At 32.6% G+C, this 26734-nt stretch overlaps 1 protein-coding gene across 1 annotated transcript; it reads left to right on the top strand.

Moving 5' to 3' along the window:
* Positions 1-11295: 11295 nt before the first annotated feature.
* Positions 11296-13698, top strand: LOC108997708 (naringenin,2-oxoglutarate 3-dioxygenase). The gene is made up of 3 exons (XM_018974079.2): positions 11296-11934; positions 12044-12472; positions 13164-13698. Exons 1-3 carry the CDS (start codon positions 11575-11577, stop codon positions 13467-13469), a joined length of 1095 nt encoding a protein of 364 aa, XP_018829624.1. The 5' UTR covers positions 11296-11574; the 3' UTR covers positions 13470-13698.
* Positions 13699-26734: the final 13036 nt, after the last annotated feature.

Consider the following 26734-nt stretch of genomic DNA (forward strand, 5'->3'; position numbering starts at 1 on the left):
TTTTTTCGCTATCTGCTTTTGATGTAGGTTCCCTTTCCAGACTTTGTTTCCTCTTCTCTCCTACATTTGTTGTTAGAAAAATTGTCTCAAGTTGGGGCTTGATAAAAGAATCAAGAGGCACCTCTTTATGAGGTATTTGATCAATTTGTTGAGTGATTAAGCCCATATTAAAAAAGCCTTCTTCATAACCTTTTTGAACAAATTGTTGTTTATTACCCCTCCTTCCTACTCTTTTATCTCCATTTCCCATTGAGTTAAAGGCTGTAACCCTTAACCAATGTCCATATTGTGAGGTTGCAGCACCTTTAGTAATTAGATTGCCTTTTTCCACATTACAGACCGTATCTACATGTTGAATTACTACACATTGAAAACAGAAAAGAGGTAGTCTCTCGTATTTGAAGTCAATCCAACTTTTTTTCCTTCTATCTGAATCAGCTTTCCTCAAGGAAGAGGCTTTGTTATGTCCATGTTCACCCTATTCTTGAGATATTTTCCCCAGCCAACTCCTTCCTCATCCACATAAACTGTTAATACTTCCCCTATTGAAGAACATATTCTTTCTCCACCTTCTACTGTCATTGTTGCCAAGGGCATACCATGTGGCTGAATCCGTGCTATATCCACAGTTTTTTGAAATTCAACTAAATATCTATGACACCCCACTTCATTGAAAATAATAATACATTCAGGATTTCAAATTTTGGTCATAGTAGCTTTAAAAGCTTCTTGGCTCAGATTTTTGTCCATCAAGATAAACAACAAAAGTCATCTTTGTGCTCTCAGTTCATCACGTTTTGTTTCATCCTCTGTAAATTCTACCTCTTCCTTCTCTGTATTTGTTAGGTTGAAATTTTCTCATAAGCTAGTCAATCCATCTGCCATACTCTGTGTTTCTTTTCCAGATACCTGCTACAAGTTTCGCGTAAATTGCAATTAAAAAGGTAGCATTTATTAAAAAAGATATATATATTTTTTTACATTCTTTTTAAAGTAGAATTCATTTTTTAAACGTGCACAAAATTTATCAATTTATCTATTTAAAATTTGTGAAAATCATTTTTCTTTTACGATAAAGGGGCAAAGAAACTGATAAGAGAGAGTGTTCACTGTACTTAAGGAGGACGTAATCATCAATATATCCACATCTATTTTTACGGTCTCTCATATATGAAACAGTCAAGTTTTTTTTTGTTAACACTGATAGAAGTAAAAATTTAACATACGATAAGTGATGATATCTCGAAAATAAATTTATAAATTTACGTGATTTGATGAGATGTATCATATTTAATTTGTTAGTAATAATAATTTTTTAATTTAACGTACCACATCAAACTATATCAATTTGAGAGTTTATTTTTATGAATTTTTTTTTTTATAAATAAAACATTTATCTTAAAAAAAAACTATATTTGTATTTAATTCAATACCAAATCATTTATATTTTGTAATAAAGAAACATCACATAGGTTCTAAATCTAAGTAGCCCAGAAAATAAGGACTGTTGGGCCAAAATTTCTTGCATTTTATATATCTTATGATTAGATTTTAATAAATATATAAATTGTAATTTTTATCTGAAATTGGGGGTGTTGTGACAACAGAAACATTACAAAAGCTTTTACCACGAACTACAAGGTTCAACACTTTTACCAGCAATTATGTATCGCTGGCTATACCCACAAAATCGCTGGCATACATCTAGCCCAACGATTTTTAAGTCGCTGGAAGATCGCCGGTATTAACGCCCCACTTTAGATCTAGTCCAACGGAAGCCAAGAATCGCCAGGAAATATTTTCTTTACCGGCAAATAAAATTCGCTGCAAATAGTACAATTTATCGTCGCACTTGCAAGGTTCAATTCAGTTGTTAATCGTTGGGAAAGTTCAATTCCAGCGATTTAATATTGTCGCTAAAAGATGAAAAATCGCCGGCAATACCATTTGCCAGCGATTTTTCAAATCGCTGCAATAGACTAAATGGTTTTGAAATAACAATTGCGGCGATAAAAATTTGCCGGTATACATCAATACCAGCGATTTTTAAAATGTTGCAATTGAGTTATTGATTTTGTGAACTCAGTTGCAGCGATCATTACATCGCTGGTATTAATCTATACCGGCAAATTGCAGTCGTCGCGAAAAATAAAATAAATTGCCGCTTAATAAAATCGGTGGGAAAACTTGTAATATTCGCCGCAAGTACTCTAAAAGGCCGGTAAAAGTTATTTCCTGCGATATATAGTCGCCGGAAATAATAAGTTTAGTGTCAAAAATTATTTCTGGCGAAGTTTAATCGCCGGAAAAGATATTTCACAAAATAAAAAAAAAAATCCCCAAATTAAATGAACACAGGAACTCATTAAATGACAGGAGCAAAAACTAATTGAAACTAGCCCAGTTTTAAAACTGGTTCTTGACTCACGAGACCCATTTGCTGCCTCAGCCACTTCACTTGAAACTTCTGAATTTCAATTCCATCAAGTTTAATATGACCAGAATCAGGTTCATAAAACCTTTGCAGCAATGAGATGACTGTGGATTTCCCACTCCCACTTTCTCCAACCAAGGCAACTGTCTGAGAAAAAAAAAAAAATTAGTACCAATGTGAACAACTTGTTCGAGTTTTTTGTGCTAGTTGTTGAAAACACCAAAAGTACTGAGCCATACGAACCTTGTTAGAATGGATAGTCAAGCTGAGGTCATGGAAAATCTGAACATCTGGCCTGCATGGATACTTAAAGCTTACATGACGAAACTCAATTCCTCCTTTGAAATTGTCTAAAGTTATACCAGACTCATCACTTGCATCTATCTTCGATTGCTGGTCTATTATTGCAAATATGGAAGAAACAGCATTCTTGGCTTTGCCAGTATCCGAACCCATGGAACTTGTTTGAGAAACTCCCGTGGCTGCCATGGTCAAAGCAAAGAAAACCTGAAAACAAAGCATCCACCATTATTTTACTTAACAAGGTCTCAAGAGTTCATGCCCTTGTTTGATTTCTTGTATTACTGTTCAAATCGTTGGAAAGCCTGTTAAAAGCAGAGAAGGAATTCATACTTGGAAAACATCTGAGGATGTTGCTTTCCCTGCCTCAACCAGTTGAGCTCCTGCATAGAAAAAGGTAGCATAGGCAAGAAACAACAAGCCAAAAGATGTCCCATATCCTGTTCCAGTGATCAAGCCTTGCTTTATCCCTACCTTCCTTGGGCCTTCACATTTGCTTCTGTATAGATTCATCACCTTCTCTTCAGCACAGAAAGAAGCAACAGTTCTTATACTCCCAACTGCATCATTGGCAACTTGGCTTGCTTCCACATACATCATCTTCAACCATACAATTGAGATTTTGAGGGATCAACTTTCCAAATAATATACTTAAAGAGTGATGAAAAATCAGATATATAATTATATATATATATATATACTCAAGAGTTTTATTTATTTATTTAAAATCTCAATTGTATACAAAAAATTGATTTAAGAAAGGGAAATGCTTTGCATCTGCACTGAATCCTTTCATCTTTGTAGTCACCAAAACAAAAAGAGATAAAAAGGAGATGATTAGTTTTAGAGCAGACCTTTGCATCTACACTGAATCCTTTCATGAACTTTAATTGAGCATATGCATTGATACCAATCATGACACCAACTTCAACTTCAACACAGACTCACAAATTTACTCTGTTTCTCACATCAAACTTGAAACAGGAAACAACAAACAAATAAATATAAATGACAAACTTACAAAAACAACAAACAAGAAATGAACAAAGCATATCGATCTGTTAAAAAACCTAAGGTTAATATAACACACTTGTCATCTTCAAGTTATATGGGGTAATTACTTAAACAAAGAGCAAACACCTTTTCCCCATGCAGGTGTGTTAATATGCGAGCATGTGATCAACTCATGAGTTGGATATAGATCAATATATAAATCTTTTCCCCATGCAACTCCGTAATTAATTACATGCATGGATATTAAATCATCTCATGCATAATAAGCTGGCCGGGTGATCTTCAGTGAAACTAACAACTGATCCTAATTGCCTAGTTGCGATTTAAATGCATGCATGATTTTTGGTTGTCAAGAAGGCAAAAGATCAGAGCTCCTTACCTTGAACAGTGGACGTCGAGCATCAGAAATCTCCTCGTGCTTCAAGCATTCGCAGTTTAAAGCCTTTTCAAAATCTCCCTAGAGATATATATATATGACCAAATAGCTAGTGAGAAAATCATGTGCATGCTTGATTCGTATAACCATGCATGTAAGAAGCCTTTATATACATCCATAAGAGAGAAAAAGGGGCCGGGAAAAAGGAAGAAAAATGGTTAATGACTTATTTACAAACTAATGTTAATTTGTATATGAGTTTCTTGTATAAAATTTCTGTATAGACCTACTACGCACGTACTTATCCCATGAACAAATTTAAGGTATGTTGTATGTGTAGCTTATGAACTTGAGATTTTTCGTCTATACTCTTAGAGTTTCATCTCTACAAAATTTTGTATTTTTTCATTATCTATAGAGTTTGTAAAAATATTATTAATTATTTTACAGTTTTCACATAGATTTTGGTTTTGCTTTTTGTATAATCTATTTGATAATTGGATTGAAAAGTCAAAATGGCAACATTGTGATTGAGATAATTTATTAAATTGGTCATAATTAGCATAAAATTAATATATATTGAACCCTTCTAGGTTTATATACCTGGTCTATCCTAGAGTTTTCAATAGGTATCAAAGGCGATGTTATGGTACTTTTCAATAATTAGTATCAAGCTAGGTGGGATTCATTCACTTTGGATTAATTTTCTAAGTGACCCTAGCTAGGCTTAAGATCATCACTTCATATGGATAAACTCAATCTCTCGCATCAAGACCCTGTTTTGATGGTAACAGTTATGCCTACTGGAAAGTTTGCATGAAAATATCAAAGAATTAGGTGTCAGGAGTAGTCTAGAGGGAAAAGGCTCATTAAGTGGGATAGAGTCAAACTCAGATGATTTTTTTCTCAACCAAGTTCAATATCGGTGCTAGCTGCTAGGGTTTCAAAGGATAAAACGTTCTTTCGTGTGTAAAATTATAGATGAGATCAAAGTTTCGTGAGCTACATTAATATGGGAAGAAATGTAATAGACAGCTGCATCATGGAACCCATAGATGTCTTTATTTGGTAACCTCTCCCAGCAATACTCCCGCCTAAATCCTATCTTAATGCACAGTAGCATAAGCCCAGAAGAGGGCGGAGGAAAGAGCTTTCATGAAAAACACACGTGAATTGCAGGTAGACTTGCCAAATGCATGAAGAAACATAGCTGAAGAGTCAAAGCTCAATGTCTCTCTGCCACAATATCTGTTCCGCCTCTTTCCAAATAAAAAAAAAAACCCTCCCTTTCTTTCCTTAGATCACAAAGAAGTAAGAGAATGAAAAAAAAAAAAGGCATAAGAATGATACACAAATTATCTTCTCCCTTTAATCATAAATATAAAATTTAAACGCACCACAGGTATTAACTCTGATAATTCCATTGTATATCAAACAAATAAAAACTCAAGGTTGAGCCAATTTCCTGTATGATCATAGCAAATACATATAACAAAACAAACTCACCCTCTTTCAAAATATAAAATATATAGTTTTAAATACACCATATATAAACTTGTAACAAAGTTAGCATTTAAAAAAGGGAATGGCACTTGCAAACTAGAAATCACGTTACATTTTTCATTTCTACTTTCCCAAATAATTCATCTGAGTCAATTAGAAACATGCAGCCAAAGGGAAAGGAGAGAGGGGAGGGTTGGGGGTGGGGGCACCATTTTCAGATGCACTTATTAGGTGAAAAACGATTGGAACTACCACTTATCTAATCCTCATTATTTCACCTATTCCAGGTAAAAGACTCAATTTTCCATGTTCCACATCCACTTCTTGGAACCATATTTCATTTACTGCTTGCTAAAAATAAAACATTGAACAACACAACAAAGTAATAAGCATAATTTATGGGTAGACATAGCATAAAAAACAACAAGCAAAACAAATAACAAAAAGAATTATAAAGTTCAAATCAATTTCAACCAAAAGTTCTCAAAACCCAAATTCTCAGCTTGTATATACTGACAATATTCATTTTAAGGGCTTGTTAGAATCCACAAAATCATTACCAGCATTTGGCACCGTAAGTTAATTAATTAAACAACGACAAAGTACCTGTCTTGTGTAGAGTAGGTTAGCACATTTCCATTAACATCATCAAACTCGGGCCATTTCAGAGACTCGGACTCAAACAGAACAAAACCAAATTCTGGTTTTCCCCTCCGTATGTACCTAGCCATTTAACATGGGAAGAAATCAAGATAAAGGATACCCCATACAAAATGTAGGAAAAATCCCTAAAACCTACGGACACGCACGGTTTAAAATTCATTTCACAGAAATTTCATGGGAGTGGAAATTAACTTGAAGTGAATGTGGGTGTATTCGTGAGAAGCAGTGAAGGAGAAGGGCCTTACTACCGATCGACAACTCAGAACTCCAACAATGAACACAAATGCGCAGTAGCAAACCCACGAAAAATCTGTAGAGAAGAGGGAGAGACAGGGTCTACTATGAAGAGAGAGAGAGAGATGGAGAGAAATACCTGTAGATTTTTTGCGCACCGTGCAAGAGACGAAGACGGATTGGGGAGAGAGGGAGGAGCAGATGGAGGGAAATGAACAATGGCAAAAGGCGGGCGAATTAAATTTTAGGGTTTGTATTGCGGCGAGTTATTATCGCCACAGAAAATAAACTTTCGCCGCCAAGATGTGAAGCTCATGCGGCGATTAAGAAAACCGGATGCAAAATTCTTATTTGCAGCGACTAAACTTCGCCGCAAATATCCTATTAAATTCGGTACAAGACTCACGAATTTTACAGCGATTTTTAATTCGCTGCTACAGTAAAAATATTTTGCAACAAAAAAAGTCGTCGCAATAGTTCAAAAAATTGCCGCAATAAATGAACCGTGAATTCCACTTCGAAATGTCTTATAAATTAAGTTGAAACTCAGCGGCGAATTAATAATCGCCGCAAAAAATGACTATTTGCGGTGATTTTTTTTTGCAGCGATCTAAAAATTGCTGGAAAATATCTGATTTCTTGTAGTGACGTCTACATTCTCTTTCATCCTTACAAACATTCCATATACATTATATATAGTTTCATACATAATTTTCTTTCGTATATACCAAATCTTTATATTTTACAACTCGATATATAAATCTACAGTCTATGTGTAACACACTCCAATGAAAAAGAGCTTTACAACTCATAATTTCCACACACCAAAATATTTTTTAATTTTGTTTTTGTTTTATTCTTTTTAAACTAATTGAGTTCTTCTACTTATTATTCATACACCACACATTCGGTAAGAAAAAATAAAAAATAATATATAGTGTGTGATTCGCCGATGAGTTGGATTTTTCTTTGTAAAACTATGAGCCCTATCAAGAAAAATTGAATTTTTTTTACACTTTTTTATAATAGAGTCTACTATTTTATAAAGAATTTACCTGAAATTTGTACATTTAGAACATGTATATATCATTTCTATTGGTACAAATATTTGGCTATGGTGGATAAAATATATTTATTAGCAGACGTTATATGACACTAATAAAAGATTTCAACATATATTATTTTATGCCATCTGAATTAATTTATCTTGACGGTGCAATAAATAAACTTAGAAATAAAATTATTTCATACAAACTCATTGAAGTGTTTTTATGGGCAAGAAAGAGGGCTAAACGCCGAAAAGTCAAACTCTTTTATTATATGTCATATTTGAGGATAATCTTCAAACCTACTTTTTTAAACTTTATAATTTTTTTTTAAATTTAATAAAATATTCTAACTCAAATTATTTTATTATTATTTATAAATATATTAAAATATTTTTAGAATCCAAACTAATCTTAATAGCGAGCCACACATAATATTCAACTACTTGAGTAATAGTCATTAACGTGTCAGAAATATTTAATTGTTAATTAGTTGAAATATGAACCCCAACTACTTTGATTCATTACTTAGTTGATTAAAGATATAATTAAAAAAATAATAATTATCCGATTACAAAAGTCATCTTCAAAGCAGCTTGTAAAAAAAGGGTCGGTGGTCACATGCATCTCTCTAATCTAAACTCAGCTGATAACAGTTAGGTGAATACCACGTGCAGATGCATGCATATATGCTACATTGGATTATATCGCACAGTCAAAACAAAGAATAAAAAACTATAAATTATATCATATTTTACCCCAAAAATGTATCTGACTCATTTGGTTCTTTGACTGTATTCAGCTCAGTTAAATTCGGTTCAGATTTAAATCTCTTATAATATCTAAATATTCAACTCTTAAATTACTTATAAATTCATTTCAACTCAAATCTTTTTTATACGTAAGACTTATAATATTTTCAACTCAATACCTATTTATACATGAGATTCATAATATTTTTTAACTTCTCATAAAAATATTTAAATTTATCTTAACATCTAAATACATCTAAACTCATCTTAGGTGGGTCTCACAGAACTCATTCTACCATCTCAACTTACTCCTATTCATAAAGAACTCAACTCAGTTCAACTCAGCTCAACATACAAACGCAAGTTTAATCAACCTAAATATCATTGAATTAAATGTTTATCCGTAGCAATTTTTTGAACAACTTTGTGCTCAAATAATTATTATTTACAGTACAAAGAGAGATAGATGCATGCAGTATGTAAATTTTATTATATTTAAAATGTTGGGATTTACATTATTTACAAGTATATATATATATATATTGATGGAGTATTTAATTTTTATTATATTTAAAATGTTGGAATTTGACATTATTTATGGGTTTATGTTTTTTTTTTAAATAGATAAGAGTAAAGAAATAAAAAGTTATTCTACTTAATATAATGCACTTCCTTAAGCTAAAACAGAGGTGGCCCCACAGGCTAATTACGGCCGTATTTGAGTTTTAAGTAACTGGAAAACAAAAGTAATCAATAACAGTACTAATCTGGTAAAGAAATATAAATTAAGAGCGATAATGAGGGACAACTCTCTCCATTGATGAAATATCAATTTCTCATCTTAAATGTAGTACTATATCTGCATGGTCTACCGCTTGATATTTTGAGGGAAGACTGCTTGCAGGTTACTTGGAAACAAAAATAGAGAGTTATAAAGTGCGTTTAATCTATTAAGAGCAATGTTTGATCTACATATATATAAATCTCATACAAAACGTTTATACACTAACGTGGTTTAATCTGATCTATTAAATTGTAAAACAGATCTAATATATATTACATTACGCCACATGAATGTGTAAATTTCATTGTGTAAACTTCGTGTGTGACCTAACACTTATCAATCATTCATGGTTGTTGATGTATTTTTTCGGCATAATTGGAGCCCGACACTATTGTCGACACAGAGATTTACATAATCCAATATAAAAGCCTACATCTACGGATCATTTGGGGCAAAATTCACTATATATGTTTGAAATTTTACACTCTCGATCTCATGGAGGATTAGGTTTCCCTCTTTCATGTCACCCTTGTTATGGCCACTGCAAATTTTTCCTTTGTTAATTGTCTATTTCCCTTAAAAAATGGAGGGCTGGATTTCTCTTTTCAAGTTACCAATAAATATATATATATATATATATATAATATATTTCTAATAATTGTTTTGCCCCAAAATATTTAAGAAAAAAATAATAATGCATCTATATATTCTGATTTGGAATGTGTGATGTTGTAAAGAATAATCATTTGACCTCTATATTGTAAGGAATCTTGAAATTTGAAAATTAAAACCCTCAAGATCGAAAATTTAAAAATAAAAATAAAAATAAAACCCTCTATCTTGATGTTCTGTCATTGGATATTGTAAGGAGATAATCAAATATACCCTTGTCCATGCTGATCTACCCATTTTGATGGGACCTCAAGAGCTAATATAATGTCCCATTTCCGTCTGGGTTTTTTTTTTACAGAAATTTGATAAATAAATACCTTACTTCTTTTAAATATCCAACTCTATATTTGAGTTCAAGAAAATATAAGCATTTCAAAATTAGTAGAATTTTAATCTTGTTGATGCTATAACAATAACAACAACAACAACAACAACAATAAGAATAATAATAATATAATTATTCTATTATCAAATCGGTATGTAGAACGTACCATCAACATCACTTATTATTATTATGTATAATAATTTAAGAATAATATTTTTTATAATAATAATATAGATAAAAGAGTTAAGACTTAATAGAGAAAATGTCTATAATTCTGATAAAAAGATCTAGGACTTTCTTTCTGAAGAGAAAATTAGCCTCGACGATGTTAACAGTGGGGATTGCTACCTGGCAATCAAAATGGTGATATTTGGAGTTAGTTAGGTTTTGTGGAGAGAAAGTTGACACGTTGCATATTTTATAAATTTCAAGTTCTTCAAAATGAATAATGCTAATCTCACCATTCTTGGTCCCGCCCCGATCTCGTTATATTGTTTTTAATATTTTTTAATATATTTTTTTTATTTAATAATTAAGTAAATATTTTTTAATAATATTATAATTTTTTTATTTTTTTAAAAAATATTTTATAATATTAAAAAAATAAAATAAAAAAATACTACATTTTAGACTGAAAGAGACCGGGAGCGGGACAGCCAGCGGGGGCTGTAGAGGCGTCCCTTAAAAATACAACAGCCTTGAGTTGCGGCAATATTAAAAAAATCTCTTTAATATTAGTTTTTGGAATACTCTACCACCTAAAACTTTTTAAAACGACAAACATTAATTATCTATATTAATTCAACTAATTATATGGGTGATAGTATCACAAATAAATTTTATAAAAATAAATTTATAAAGTGACATGATTTAATATGATAAATTAGATTATAAAGTTACTCTCTTAAAAAATAACATATTTTTATTTTTATTTTTTTCAAAATATTTGAGTGCGGAAATCATATTTTTAAGTGAGAATCAACTATATATATATATATATAATATATATATATATATAAAGCCTTTTTTCATGTTTCTGAAAAAAGGGCAAAACACTATATATATATATATAAAAGGAGAAGACATATGGTGCCATGAATTACAAGTAGACGAGGAGGTACTTCTAGAACACAAAAGAATTAGGTTTGGTAGTTATATATGTATGTACATGCGAAAGAGTAGTCAGTCACGAGCATATGGTGGTAGTTGAGCTGCCTGGCACGAGTTGACACCCTCCACTCTTCTTCTTTATGCCCCCATTTTTCAGTACATATATATAAAGCCTATCTATTCCCCAAGAAAGCATGCAACCATCCGCCATTCATATGATCTAAAGCTACACATATTCAGAACGCATTCATTCAACCCAAAACCCACCCCCCACGCAATTAACCAAGAAAAATAGTGTGTGTGTGAGAGAGAGAGAGACCGCAAACTCAAATTCAGTTCCTGCATAGCCATATACTCAAAAATGGCCCCAACTACTCTCACGGCTCTAGCGGGGGAGAAGACCCTTCAGGCAAGCTTTGTTCGTGACGAAGATGAGCGTCCGAAAGTTGCTTACAATCAATTCAGCACTGAAATCCCCATCATCTCTCTTGCCGGGATAGACGAAGTCCATGGCCGGAGGACTGAGATTTGCCAGAAAATCGTCGAGGCCTGTGAGGACTGGGGTATTTTCCAGGTGGTCGATCATGGCGTCGATGCCAGTCTCATCTCCGACATGACACGTCTTGCCCGTGACTTCTTCGCCATGCCTCCCGAGGAAAAGCTTCGTTTCGACATGTCCGGCGGCAAGAAGGGCGGTTTCATTGTCTCCAGCCATCTGCAAGTAAAGCTCTAAAACCCTTCTTTGGCCTCTAAATTGAATGTAAATATATATTTATATGTCTGTGCAACCAAAAACTTCGAGACGCTCTAAACTTGATCTTCTGTTGCAGGGAGAAGCAGTGCAAGATTGGCGTGAAATTGTGACATATTTCTCATACCCAATTAGGACCAGAGACTATTCGAGGTGGCCGGACAAGCCAGAAGGGTGGAGAAAAGTGACGGAGGAGTACAGTGACAAATTGATGGGACTGGCATGCAAGCTGTTGGAAGTTCTATCGGAGGCGATGGGATTAGAGAAGGAAGCATTGACCAAGGCTTGCGTGGATATGGACCAAAAGGTTGTGGTTAATTACTATCCAAAATGTCCACAGCCAGACCTCACATTGGGGCTAAAGCGCCACACAGATCCGGGCACCATCACTCTGTTGCTGCAGGACCAGGTGGGTGGGCTTCAGGCCACCAGGGATGGCGGCAAGACCTGGATCACTGTTCAGCCCGTTGAAGGAGCTTTCGTCGTCAATCTTGGAGACCATGGTCATGTAAGTGATGAAAGAATTATATATATATATATATATATATATATCATTACTAGATAAAAGTCGATTGCAAAAGGATTAGTGCGAGAAACTAAAAGTCCATGTGAAGAAATCTTAAGAAAATTAAAGGAAAAAGAACAAAATCTTGCTTGATTATAATAGAGGAATACAAATTTTGTTGAGATTATGCTTAGAAACTATGCAACTGCATTGTTGCTGCTAATTTATGATGCTTAATTGAGATATTTAGTGTGCAATATAATTAGGAGAAAAAAATGTATTATATTAAATAATTATAAACAGCAATAATGAATTGTTTCAAACCAATCATGCCATTGAATTTTACTGTTTTTGTTCATTAATGCAACATTCAAGAAACGAAGAAACTGGGAGATAGTCCCAAGCACCTACCAGTAAACTCCTTTCATGAGCCACCTACCAGTAAACCTTGTTAAAGCTTTGATATATATTGATTGGCCCTGCCTTCAATGGATGAAATAAGTCCATATGCATTCTCCATTGCAGTGATATTATATTCACCCTTAATATATGTGGGAAAAAAAAAAAAAAAAACTGGAAGGATATGAAGTACTTGATCTTGTGGCTGCTATGGAAGTGCATGCATATAGATTTTCTCCTAAAATTTTTCCATATAAGAAATTGATTGAATTTCACTTGTATTTTTTATGAGCAGTATCTGAGTAACGGGAGGTTCAAGAACGCTGATCACCAAGCAGTGGTGAACTCAAACTACAGTCGATTGTCCATAGCCACATTCCAGAACCCAGCACCAGATGCAACAGTTTACCCTCTGAAGATCAGAGAAGGAGAGAAGCCAGTTCTGGAGCCCATGACTTTTGCAGAAATGTACAGGAGGAAGATGAGCAAGGACCTTGAGCTAGCCAGGCTAAAGAAGCTAGCCAAGGAGCAGCAGCAGCAATTGCAGGATTCAGAGAAAGCCAAGTTGGAGGCCAAGCCTATTGAGGAGATCTTTGCTTAAAAGAGCAGTACTGCAGAGTGCAGGCAGCTCTTTTTATATATTATGCCTATGTGCATCTTTCTTTGCCTTTAAAATGTCTGATTGGTTGTGTCACGCTGCAGTAGTACTTTTGAACCCTCGACGACTTGTAGCCTTTGATGTTCTCCCATTATCAAACAGCTAATATATGAAAATAAGTTGTCCCACGTCCTACTTATAAATGTGAGTTTTTTATATAATATATTTTACATATTTTTTTCAATGCTTTGCTTATATTTTATACATATTATAAAACAATAATGATGTAATAATCTGACCGCATTTATATTTAAGATTAATAATATACTTAATAGAGAAAAAATATTTTCAACTGCTGCGTAATCGTTTTGAAAAAAATGCATAAAACATAGGATCTACATGAAAAAAATTAATTTTATAATAGTGGACCCTATTCTTTTTCTTCAAAGCGATTACGCGATGTTTATGCACTTCACAGTTGTATGTAGAATTACTCTACTTAATAATAATTAAAATATGAATTGTCAAAGTTTAATTAATATGCAAAATGTAATTATATAAAGTATGAGATACTTAGTGGGCTTAAAATGTAACTATATTGGGCTTAAAAAATTGGCTCTAGACTGATCTGTGCCAACCCACCCTTCTAACATTCTTGATGCTGAAAATTCTAGGATAGGAGTATCGAATCATCCATATTTCTCGATAAAGGCCGACTAGAGTACTGGGTCAGTATTTGTAAGCCCAATATCAACCCACACAACGGCCCATTGAGGAAATTGCAAGATCAATTCACAGTCTAGATCTCGTTAAATGCAACTAAAGAAACCAAAGGCAACTTGTGTTTTTGACAATTATCATGCTGCCATCAAGAATGAATTTCTTAGGTTTCCAAGGAGAAAATGTACTTATTCTGAAGTCCTTGCTAGGAGAGAAAGAGTTACAAATCTGATTCAGCCCTCTTACACAATTTTTGATGTGGAGCTAAGTATTGAATATGCTTATGGGAGAGAGATCTACCCATTGGAGCAGCAAGGAGTTCATATACAATGGTATTTTCTTGAAGGATGAGCAAACCTTGATCGAGACCAAGGTGAATGAAACCTTGTTTGAGACCTTGTTATTGGACATTGGGAGATCCATTATGGTTGTTTATGTTGTCTTGTCTTTTCACTCTGTGGCATTGAATGGTGTAAATGAATGATGATATATAAGATAATGTTTGAAATGAACGTGAATTGGAACCTAAATGCATTACTGTATTAGCCTTAATTATCTCAATTAAAAATTGTGTTAAATTAAGTTACTGGTGTTATGGTACACGAAATGAGTTTTGTTGATTATATAACAGAGGACCGTTGTGACTCATATTGGTAACTAATTTGACATTAATATTACGGAACTCGTGTAATGTATTTTGAGTTAGGAAAATTTTCTAAAAATGAACATACAAAGTATATTTAATTTATTGTAATAAACCCATGAGTGGAAAATGTTGTTTTATAGGCGTATGGACTAAGTGAAAGAATGTTAAGAGTTTTATTAAAAGTCCCACGCACCCATATCCCTATGGGTTTATAGTAGTTCAAATATATCTCTTATAAATTAAAGATTTATAGTGGGACACAAATACCTCTAGATTTCATAATGACCAAAAGTCTATTTAAGCACTGAGAGGGTTAAGAGTTTTCACCTATAACATAATTATGTCTCTAACCATCCGGAAACATTCGGAGATCAAGTTGTTAGGATAACCATTCTCTCATAGTCACGTCAAATTTTTCATCAAATTGTAAAGGAGGGAGATACGTTTTCTAACTATTATTATTTATTATCGTGGATCATAGAAAATCGAACATCCAAATATTAATGTTTTATATTAAAATATTTAACATTGTGGTCACCTATTGAGGTTTCATGGGAGGAGTACAATAACAAATTATGCGTATGGGAGGATGAACGAGGACATTTTCATTACCAAGGTCAGTTTGAAGGTGTACAATCTATTACTTACTATAGAGTAATAACGTTGGAAATGACTAATTTTGTCCCAATCTTGATTCTGGAACATTTTATTGTCGATTTGAGAGCTAATTTATCATTGGATTTGTATGATCATAGAGAGCTAGGATTATAGATGTCCGAGTTTTTGTACCTAACATGTTCGATAAAATGCATATGCGAGATTTTATTTCTTGGATGAGAACGTGTATATCATGTATGAATTTTGGCTTTTTTGACCATTGGAAGATACGAGGGAAGTGTTCACTTCCTTCACAGTTTTGAGATTTACTTCTTGTAAGATACAACTTTATTGCACCAATGGTGCTTTGAATGAGTGGATAATGCCATAGGTCTACTAATAACTTGATATTGATGTCAATGTGATGCTTAGTTGGACTATGGCCTGATAATTGTAAGATGGGTTTGTGGGCTTTCTAATTGGTCTGCCGAGCTTATTATCTCGGCCTATCCAGCATACAATTTGTGCTAAGAGTCAAGTCATTTTCTTATATAAGTAGGAGGGAAGCCATTGTAAAGGGTATCTGAAAAGTCAGAATGCAAACTAATCAGTTTCTCTCTCTCATTTTTTGGAGTTCTGGTTATTCTCGAATTTAAATGATTTTTTTTTTTTTTTTATTTTCCATCTGTCCAAACACTTTTCATCGGTGTGTTAAATATTAAAATATTTTGAGAATTTGTTTCAAATTAAGTTTTTAAAAAAGAGAGAGAAAAGTTCAAATGATTAATATCAATATATATATATATATGAGTGTATATATATTAATAATGTGGATTCAAAAATTAAATAATGTGTTATCTCTATCTCTTTTCAAATTAGATAAAATATTTTAATAAAATTTTAATAAATCTTAATTGATTGACATGGTTAGAAATCATTATTGATGGTTAGAAATTTAAATAATTTTTATTTATTTTATTTTCCTTTTAATTTTCCATCTATCCAAACATTTTTCATCGAGTGTGTTAAATATTAAAATATTTTGAGAATTTGTTTCCAATTAAGTTTTGAAAAAAGAGATAGAAAAGTTCAAATGAATATCAATATATATATATATGAGTGCATATACACTAATAATGTGGATTCAAAAATTAAATAATGAAACTTAGAAGTCTCCTCTCTTTTTCTCTCTAGAGAAAATAGGGATGATAGAAATAGTTTGGTGAGAAAGGAAGGTGATCGAGTCTTTGGTTAGCGAAGTTTGGTCTCTGGACTGGTCTACGAGAGCTATTGAAGGTTTGGAAGCGTCATGGGGCCATCTTAATTTGACGGAAGAGGAAGATGTAGTCATTGATCTTGCAGGAAAGGCCATGGCAAAAGTGCAAAAAAAGGGTGAAAGATGTTTGATAGGGAAGATATCAGCAAAAACGTGGTTGAAGCTACCATGGCAAAAGTTTGGAGACTGAGCAAGCATGCAGTGTTTCAAGAAGTGGGATCAAACATGTTTACAATTACGTTTGCTACTCATGCAAACTAGAAAAGAATTGAGGATGGGAGGCCTTGGTTCTTCGGCAATAACATGTTTGTGATTAACTCTTTAGATAGTTTTATACAACCAAGTAAAATGAAGTTTGATATGGCGTCTCTTTGGATTCAATGCCACAATTTGCCTCTAGTGGAAATGAACTGAGAGTGTGGGGAGAGGATTGGTAGGTCTCTAGGAGAAATGGAAGAGGTTGAAGTGGATGATGATGATGTTGGGTGGGGCAACTTTCTTTGATATGAAAATTCTACTGGACTTGAAAAAACCACTGTCTAGAGGTAGAACAGTGGCTATTAATGGTGCAAAATATTGGATTCCTATCCAATATGAGAAACTACCTAGATGCTGTTATAAGTGCAGGAGAATTGTCCATCAAGGGATGAATTGTCCTCTGTATGGTCTGGAAGTAACACAATTTGGCCCTTGGTTAAGGGCAAAATCTGTCATACGTCGAAGGGTGGTGAAGGAAGGGAGAAACTTCAGTCCAATCAGTCAAGGGGATGCTCATCTTAGTCAATAGGATGGGGAAAGTAGTGAGAGGCAAGGGTCGAAACTGATGACTGTGGCGCTGTAATCGAGCCAAGTCGAGCCGGTCTTTGGCTTGCCGAGCTCGACTCGACTCAAAATACTCGAGCCTGGGCTCAAGATTTTTTTTTTAATTTTTTGTTCGAGCTCGACTCAATAAGCTAAACTCTTAACTCGAGCTCGTCCCACAAACGAGTCTGAGTCGAGTCGAGCTCAAGCTCGAGTTCGAATTGTTTATTTTTTTTATTTTTTGAATAAGATTTAATAATTAATAAATAAAATAAATAAATAAAAGATCTAATATTAAATTTATACAAGTAATAAGTAAAACTTCTATTGAATTATAAGATTTTAAAAAATTTATAAATAATTAATATCTAACTAGTTGATATTTATCCAAAATAATAATATATTATATACCTACATATATTATTAATGCATACACTTAATATGATAGCATATATCTATTTCATATATGGTTCCAACATACTAGTATATGAAATTATTAAATTTTATCGACTAATTATTATATAAATTATAAAATATACCTATTGAGTATATTCACTATATAGACATAAGTAATTAGATTACATATTATATATTTAATTATAAAAGTTGTATGCTTATATTATTAGCTAATATATATATATATATATATGTATATATGCATAGGTATATGTATATATTTATCGATATATGAATGAGTTTTAATCAAGTCGAGCTAACGAGTCGAGTCGAGCATAAACGAGCGGGCCTTGACGAGCCTAGCCGAGTCGAGTCGAGTTTTGTCGGATATGTGTCATTTACAAATCGAGCGGGTATCTACTTTCACGAACGAGCTTTTTTTTCATGAGTCGAGTTTGATTCTAGTTTAACCGAGCGAGTATCGAGCGGGCCATCGAACAGACTGGTTCATTTACAACCCTACCGATGAGGAATGCAGATAAGAAAATTGTTTTGAAAAAAGGAAAGGGCGTGTCTTTAGGAGAGGATAAAGGGGAGGAGGATCAAGTTAGAAACCAAACATTGATGAAGGAACCAGATAAGGTAGTTACCAAAACCGGTTTACAAACTTTGAATTTGGATAATTTGGGGAGAGAGGATTTGCAAGGATCAAAAGATCCTAAGGTAGGTAACTTTGTGATAAGTAAGGAAACCACTGTTGACTTATCAAGTAATGCGGATAGAGTTGTTCATAAGTGTGAAGGGCTAGGCTTTACCTATACTTCATCTGGCCCAGATCACGTAAAGACCTAACAGGATCATAAACAGAAATAGTTAAGAAATAAAGGGGAAGGTGGAAGTCTCGAACTCAAGCTTTAGGGTGCAACTGGAGTATGACTAAGGATTATGCTGGGAAAAAAAGGACACTTGCAGAAATGAAGTTGGCTTAGCATTTCAGAAAGATACAAAGAAATGCAAAATGAATGAGAGGGGTGATAGAGGGATGGGTGGAAAAGGGATTGAGAAAGAGAGTTTATAAACTATATTTTACATATTTTATAGAAATATATATTTTTTTCTATATATTAATCATATAAATTTTATATAACTATATCTTATATAGTTAGTTAAACTCAATAGTATACTAGTATGAGCTAATTATTATAAAATAATATATTTATACTATAATATATATATAGAGTAAATTGACTAATAATAGTTTAGTATATGTAAATATCATACTATTACAATATTACTAACATGTAACACTAAATTACTAATGTATAAATATAATAGTTAGTAATACTAATGTATAAACACTAAAATGCATAATAACATGTAATACTAATGTATAATAACATGTAATACTAATAGATAAACACTAATCTATCAATTTATAATAACATATAATACTAATGTCTAATAACTAAAGTATTAATCATATAAATTTTATATCACAATGTCTTATATAGTTAGTTAAATTCAATAATATACTAGCATGTGCTAATTACTATAAAATAATATATAAGTATACTATAATATATATATATATACACTAAATTGACTAATAATAGTTTAGTATATGTAAATATCATACTATTACAATATTACTATCATGTGACACTAAATTACTAATGTATAAATATAATAACATGTAATACTAATATATAATAACATGTAATACTAATGTAAATAACATGTAATAGTAATGTATAATAACTAAAGTATAATAAGATATAATAGTCACGTATAATAACCAATGATCCAATATATAATAACATGAAATATTAATATATAATAACTAGTGTATAGTAACATGTATACTAACATATAATCACTAGTATAATAACATTAAACATAGAATACTAAGTCTAGTATATAATTAAGTTAGAAACTAATATAATAATATGTAATACATTAGTAGAATAACATGTACTTAAATACTATAGTATAAGTCTATAATACTAATAGCCAATTAAATACTATAGGAATAACTTATAAGTTAGAAATTAGTATAAAATATTATATTGAGTTTGAAAAGCAGTGGTTCTACCCCAACAAGGAGTAATATTATTGAGTTTGAAAAAATATTTTACTATAATTATTATATTTATGATGTTGATAGTTACTACTTACTAACTTAGACTTTACTCTGTAGTATGTATAATTATTAATTGTTGGGGTGGAGATTGGAGACTTGTTTTGGCGCTGAAAAATCAAGAACAGTTAGTTCACTCGATTATCGCTAGACCCAGCGCTCGAGCGAAGTTCTAACCATGAGTTCGCTCGAGGTGTGCTTGACAGTGAGCTCGAGCAAAGCTCAACCCGTGAGTTCGCTCAAATATTACGCGACAGTGGGCTCGAGTGAGACACAAGCCCTAGTGTTCGCTCGAATCACGCTCGACACCCCGCTCGAGCCAACGTTGATTATGGAACTTATTCCCCAGCAAAATAGCGTCGCTTTGTTAATGAAAATGGTGTTGTTTTGTTTGAAATCTTCTAATCTATTCCCGGGCGGTCCTCCACGCGACCTCACCCTTATAATTTCCTTCAAAAAACCCTAGCCTCCACTCCAGCCATCTCTCGCCCCTCGACCTCTTCCCCCGCGGACTGCTGTGCAAAGTCCAAACTCTGTCGCCCACAGCCCCCCTCTCTCACTCTTGACCTCAATCACTCACTCACTCTCATGCCACCACATGTCACTCCCTAGGCATGGCTCCCACTACCCTCGCACAGCCTCTCTCTCAAAATCCCACCAGCAACCACACGAGTCCACGACCTCTCTCTCAAAGTCCCACACCGCACACTCTCTCTCTCTCTCTCTCTCTCTCTCTCTCTCTCTCTCTCTCTCTCTCTCTTTTGGTAATCCTTTATCTCACATTCTCAGTTCTCCCTTCATCTTTTATCTCTCCATCTCTCTCTTATTTTGATTTTTTATTTTCTCATAAAATTTTACTTGGACTCGAGGCTAAAGAAGGCTACGAAGCTGCAAGAACTAAAGAAGGGTAAAAAATTTCATGGAGTGCATCACAGTATCAAGGTGACTGGTACTGATTTGATTTCAACATGCAAATGAATCTATTTCGTGAATCTATTTCGTGATGTTTTGTGAATCTGTGTAGATGGGTAGGTGCCTAGCTGTTTTAATTAAAATTAATTATAATCTGTGAATCTATGTAGTATTTGAGAAAAAAACATTTAGTGGGATTTCACATTATTGGGTCACATGGTGGCTTCCATGGACCTTACTACACATATATTCGGCAACAAGAAACTAATTTATGTTTGTGTATGTTTCTTTCAATGTATGTTTCTGTTTGTGTGTGTATTTTATAATCTGTTTGGCATGTAGAGTTTGTGTTTTTAGGATTGTTTTTGTGGGTATGATTTGGGGCTGTGTTGGTATAATTTAATTACATTTGGGGCTGTGTTTTTGTATAGGTCCAATTTGTGAACATGTGGGATGTCTTAACCGTACTAGTTTGTTTGTGTGTTGTGTTCTAGCTTTTAAATCATGAATAGAGAAGGCACAATCACTCCTACATTCACATATTCAGCTTGTCCTGGCGTCCCAGTACCATAACAGCCTATCGATGCTCCCATAATCGACTAGCAGACCAATAGACTCTTCGGTAGGCACTCCTAGTACCTTTCATTCTAACCTTCACCCTCCACCTGGTAGTAGAAATCCCAAGAATAGGTCTGAGGTATGGGACCACTTCACAAGACTTTTATGATTGTGATCCCAAAGAACCTATAGCTACTTGTAATCATTGTGGGAGGCAATGGAAATGTCATCCTAAAAGACAAGGCACTTTGGCCATAAGAGCACACATCCAACTTTGTCCAAAAATCCGTTAGAGTAAATTGGACAAGGGTCAATAATACTTGGTCCTGGAAGCAAGAGGTGAAGCAGGAAAAAGGAAGAAGAGTTTAGGGATGACCAAGTATAATGAGAAAAAAATCAGGACTGCCCTTGCTAAGATAGTGATAGTGGATGAGTTACCTTTTAGGGTTGTTGAGGGCCAAGGATTTTGGGAATATACTAAATCCCTTGATCCTAAATTTCCTATTCCTTTTCGATTTACCGTAATGATGGATTGTAAGAGGCAATTATTGAGAGAGAATGATAGCTTGAAAAAATTATTTTTGGCAACCAAACAAAGAGTGTGCCTAACCACCGACACTTAGATTTCTATCCAAAATATTAATTACACGTGTGTCACCACTCACTTTATTGATAGTAGTTGGAATGTGCATAAGCAGATCATTACATTTATTCAAATTAGCGATCACAATGAGGCTATGATTGCGAGGGAGTTTGAGGAGGGCATGCTTGACTGGGGCATTGACAAAATCCTCACATTTACGATGGACAATTCTACCTCTAACGACTCCGCTATTGATTGGTTGAGAATAAGAGAAATAAGAAGCGAGGAGTGTGTTGTAGATCACAAGTTTATTCACATGAGGTGTATGGCTCACATTTTAAACCTTATTGTGAGTGAATGTTTGAAAGATGTTAATGACTCAATCATAAATGTTCGTAATTTGATTAAGTATGTGAAGTCATCTCCCCAAAGACTTGCCACTTTCAAGTCTTGTGTTGATAAGTCAAAAGTTTTATGTTCTAGTTTCTTCAGTCTTGACGTGCCTATTAGATGGAACTTGACTTATCTTATGTTGGACGTGGATGAAAAGTATCAAAAAACTTTCCAACTTCTGCTTGATGAAGATCTTTACTCATGAGTTTATTTGTTTGAAGATGGGCCTGAAAAAAAGGGTCTAGGAGCTCTTGGGGCTGATGATTGGGAGACCATAAAAAACTTCGAAGTTTATTAATGTATTATATAATGTCACCTTGCATATTTTTGGTACACTATATATCACATCAAATCTGTATTTCCAATAGCTTATTAATATTCATGCAAACTTGAATACTTTTTGTGACAATAGTAATTGACTTGAGCTCAATGACTATTAGAATGAAGACAAAGTATGATAAATATTGGGGTGATCTTCAAAAGATAAATCGGTTGTTGTTTATTGATGTCATTCTTGATTCATGGTACAAATTGGTTACTCAAGTAACTTAGTTCAACCAAACTTGGGCAATAAGAGGGGTGAGGAATTTGTTGCACTCCTTAAAAGTGATATGGAATATTTGTATGAACAATATGTTACATTTGGTGGTGGGTGCATAACTGGATCGTCAACTCCTCGTAGTGAAGGTAGTGCATCAATGAGGAGTAGTAGTACCTGTACAATTGATCCTTTGGCCTTTCTGAAAAACTTCTACAAAGAGCGAAAATCAACATCCTTGATGGATTGTACGTCATATCTAGAACGATATTGGTTGGAGAATGTTGAGGTTCCTACTGAGAGTTTCGACATTTTAATTTTGTGGAAGATCAACTCCACCAAATATCTCGTTCTTGCTTTAATAGCAAGAGATATCTTGGTCATTCTTATCACCACTGTAGCATCTGAGTAGGCATTTAGCATAGGAGACCGTGTCTTGGATCCGTTTAGGAGTTCTTTGGCTCCTAGAACTGTAGAGGCTCTTGTGTGCGAGCAAAACTGGTTGAAGTTCATTCCTATATGCTTGAGTCAAAATTATTCGGATACCATTGATGATGTGGAGAGCTATAAGATAGATTCAGATAATGTATTTAGAGATTTTTTTTAGTTATTATATATGTTGATTTTGACATCTTGTGATAATACCTTCCTATACTTAGGGCAGGTTTGGGACCTCAAACAAAATATAAAATTCTCATCTCATCTCATCTCATCATTACATCTTTTTCAAATCCACATACAAAATATAATAAACAATTCAACTTTTTTAAATCTCAATACACCTTTTTCAAATCCCAAAACAATAATAATATTAAAACTTAATATTTTAAACTTCAAAACAAAACACAAAATTCTCATCTCACTCCCCAAACCTACCCTTAACATCTTAGCGTAGATTTAACCATCAGTATGAAACGTGAGTGTGACTAAAAACGATAGAATCTCTATCACTGTTTGAATAATAATATGAAATTTCAATAGCACACATGAGGAGACTAAAAAAAGGTGATTTTGATTTTTGACCTAAGTCAAGAATGTCATACATGGATGTCTCAATTTGCTATTGTAGACAAGTAATTAGAATAAAATTCCAAAACAAGACTATTATTGCAATTCAATGCGTTACAAAAAATACTGATTAAATTTATATTCGTCTATCATCTTAAACTTTTAGAACAGTTGATAATTTTTATTGCATTATAGTCTATTGGTTGAATAGATTATGAAATTTAACTAGAAGTAATAATTTGAGAGTGCAATATTTTTAAAAGTGAGGATTCTGAACATGAAAAGCATGAGAGTTTGTGATTACAACTTCTACTTTTATCAAAGGTTTGGAGATAAAACCAAAAGAAAAAAACGTGAGTCTATCCATAATCCATGTATGAAAAGGAAGAAGAAAACGGAAGGAAGCTAGGTGGCACTCGATACTCTGATGAAATACCCACAGAAAGAAAAAAAAAAAAAAATGTCCCTAAATCTGCCTACAGAGACAATAAAGTAAAAGGGAAATATGGTTAACAAATGTCAGAGCAAGGTCTTTACCAAGTCAGGAGGTTGAATTTTCTTGGGTCCCTACAGCACCGATTATTGTTTCATTTCACGCACATGCTAAATTTGTCAAGATTTTTGCTTTCTTTTATTTGGATGTGTGTCTTGTAGACTTTGTCAAACCTTGAATTATTTCTTTTATTTTAAAAATAAAAAAGTTAAAGGCAACCGCCTTGGGCAACCGTGGTGTAATCATGAATCACGTCAATTTAATAAAACGATCACATTTTATATATAAAAAAAATGTTTATAACCATCAATTGTATAATTATTTTAAAAAAATAAATAAAATATAAGATTCACATAAAATAATTAATTTTTTAATAATAAATCTCATTATTTTTCAAAATAATTACGCGATATTTATACACTTTATAATTATATATAGAATTACTCTTATACAAAATATGTCACTCCAATCATGAATAGTTATAGTCGTAAATCCTTGAAAAATATGTGCTTTGGCAGGATTTCTTGATGAAAGAAACATTTATAGATGGTTTTATAGTAGAAATGCTGCAGTCAGATAGGTTTCGAAATGGGTTTAGGGTTTGGGCGTTTCTCTATTCTCTTATGTTTCTTCCCACTTTTCAATCCTTCTCGATTTTTATTTCATTTCTTTTTTTTTTTTTTTTAATTCTATCAGATGACGACGTGGTCACCCGGTTATCCGTCGATTGCGCATAGCCGGTTGCACATAACAAAACTCTTTTAAACAATTTTTATTTTAAGTCAGTCCAAATTTTATTCATAAGTCAATGTGAAAGATATATTTTAATTTGGCATGATTTGACTTATAAAAGAATAATTTAAAATTTATAAATCAAATTATATCACATCAATAATATTTATAATGCATTCTATATATGGACTTATTAGTAGAATTGCTCTTTTTATTTTTGTATTCTCGATGCTTAAACTTATTTTTTATTGGTCACATTTTTTTTATATACAATTTATAATTGTATTTAATATTATTCATTAATAATTTAATTTAAAAAGTTGTGCTATATTACACTCATTTAACTTCCATCCCATTATTACGAGACGCGTCATTGAGTCGTTATTATAACTATTAGATTAACTCTTAGTTTTAAAATTAATAATTCAATGGTTAATGGATTTCATTAACACGAGATTTCGTGGGATAGGAGTAAAATATATAACATTTATTATAAGAGGAAAAGAAAAATAAACCGAAAACATGGTGTCCCCACTTTTTTAAGAAATTTAACTTATTATTAACATGCCATGAGCACATGTTAATTAGTGATAGAGAAACAATCACATCTTAGTGTGAACACAAAATGGAGAGTTTTGATATTGATGTAAAATGTTTAAAGAATAAGTCTGATTAAAAGAATAATATTACGTATAGTTATGAAATATATAAATACTATATAATTATTTTGAAAATAAAATAAAATTTATTATTAAAATTTTTTTTTTAATATATAACTCCTGTATTTATTAATTTTTTTTTAAATAATTGTATGATATTTATACATTTAATAATTTACGACTTCAAGTACATTTTCTCTTTTACAAAATATCAAATTCGAGACTCATACTTGTGTAATATCAACTTCTTCAACTAATATGTGAACTCATTCATGTCCATGTCACTGCCGTGCGTCTTTTAGAAAATTGAAGCGACACTTTAGACACGTCAATTAATCTTTTCAAATTATAATGATTGTGTTCACATTTGTTTTTGTTTTTATATAAAAGAATAGGATCAAAATTCCATTTAAGAATTTTAATATTTACAAGTCGAGACGTAAATATATCGCCTATTTGTCATGCATAATTCTTCTTTTTAGAACTTTTATCTAGACTCTAAACTAAAAATATATAAAATATAATATATATATTTCATATATATATATTTCTTTCGTATAGAATCTAAAACTGTCTTTCACATCTAAATAAATAAAAAATTAATCAACTTATAAAGAAAAATTATAAATAAATAAAAAAGAAGAATAGTAGATATAAAATAAATTATATTTACAGTAATAGAACGTATAAACATCGTATATTTCTTTTAAAAAAATGATTAAATATGAGACTTAATAATAAATTTTATTATTTAAAAAAAAATCACGATACATACATAGGATAATACTATTCTTATCACTCTAATTTACGGTCTTGATT

Source organism: Juglans regia, chromosome 11 (genome assembly GCF_001411555.2).
Source record: "Juglans regia cultivar Chandler chromosome 11, Walnut 2.0, whole genome shotgun sequence".
Classification (NCBI taxonomy): Eukaryota; Viridiplantae; Streptophyta; class Magnoliopsida; order Fagales; family Juglandaceae; genus Juglans; species Juglans regia.

Excerpts from the sequence above, each read along its gene's own strand:
- LOC108997708 (XM_018974079.2), top strand. The coding sequence starts at position 11,575 with ATGGCCCCAACTACTCTCACGGCTCTAGCGGGGGAGAAGACCCTTCAG. Across the intron at positions 11,935-12,043 it reads TTGTCTCCAGCCATCTGCAA|GGAGAAGCAGTGCAAGATTG; the intron begins GTAAAGCTCTAA and ends CTTCTGTTGCAG. Across the intron at positions 12,473-13,163 it reads ATCTTGGAGACCATGGTCAT|TATCTGAGTAACGGGAGGTT; the intron begins GTAAGTGATGAA and ends TTTTATGAGCAG.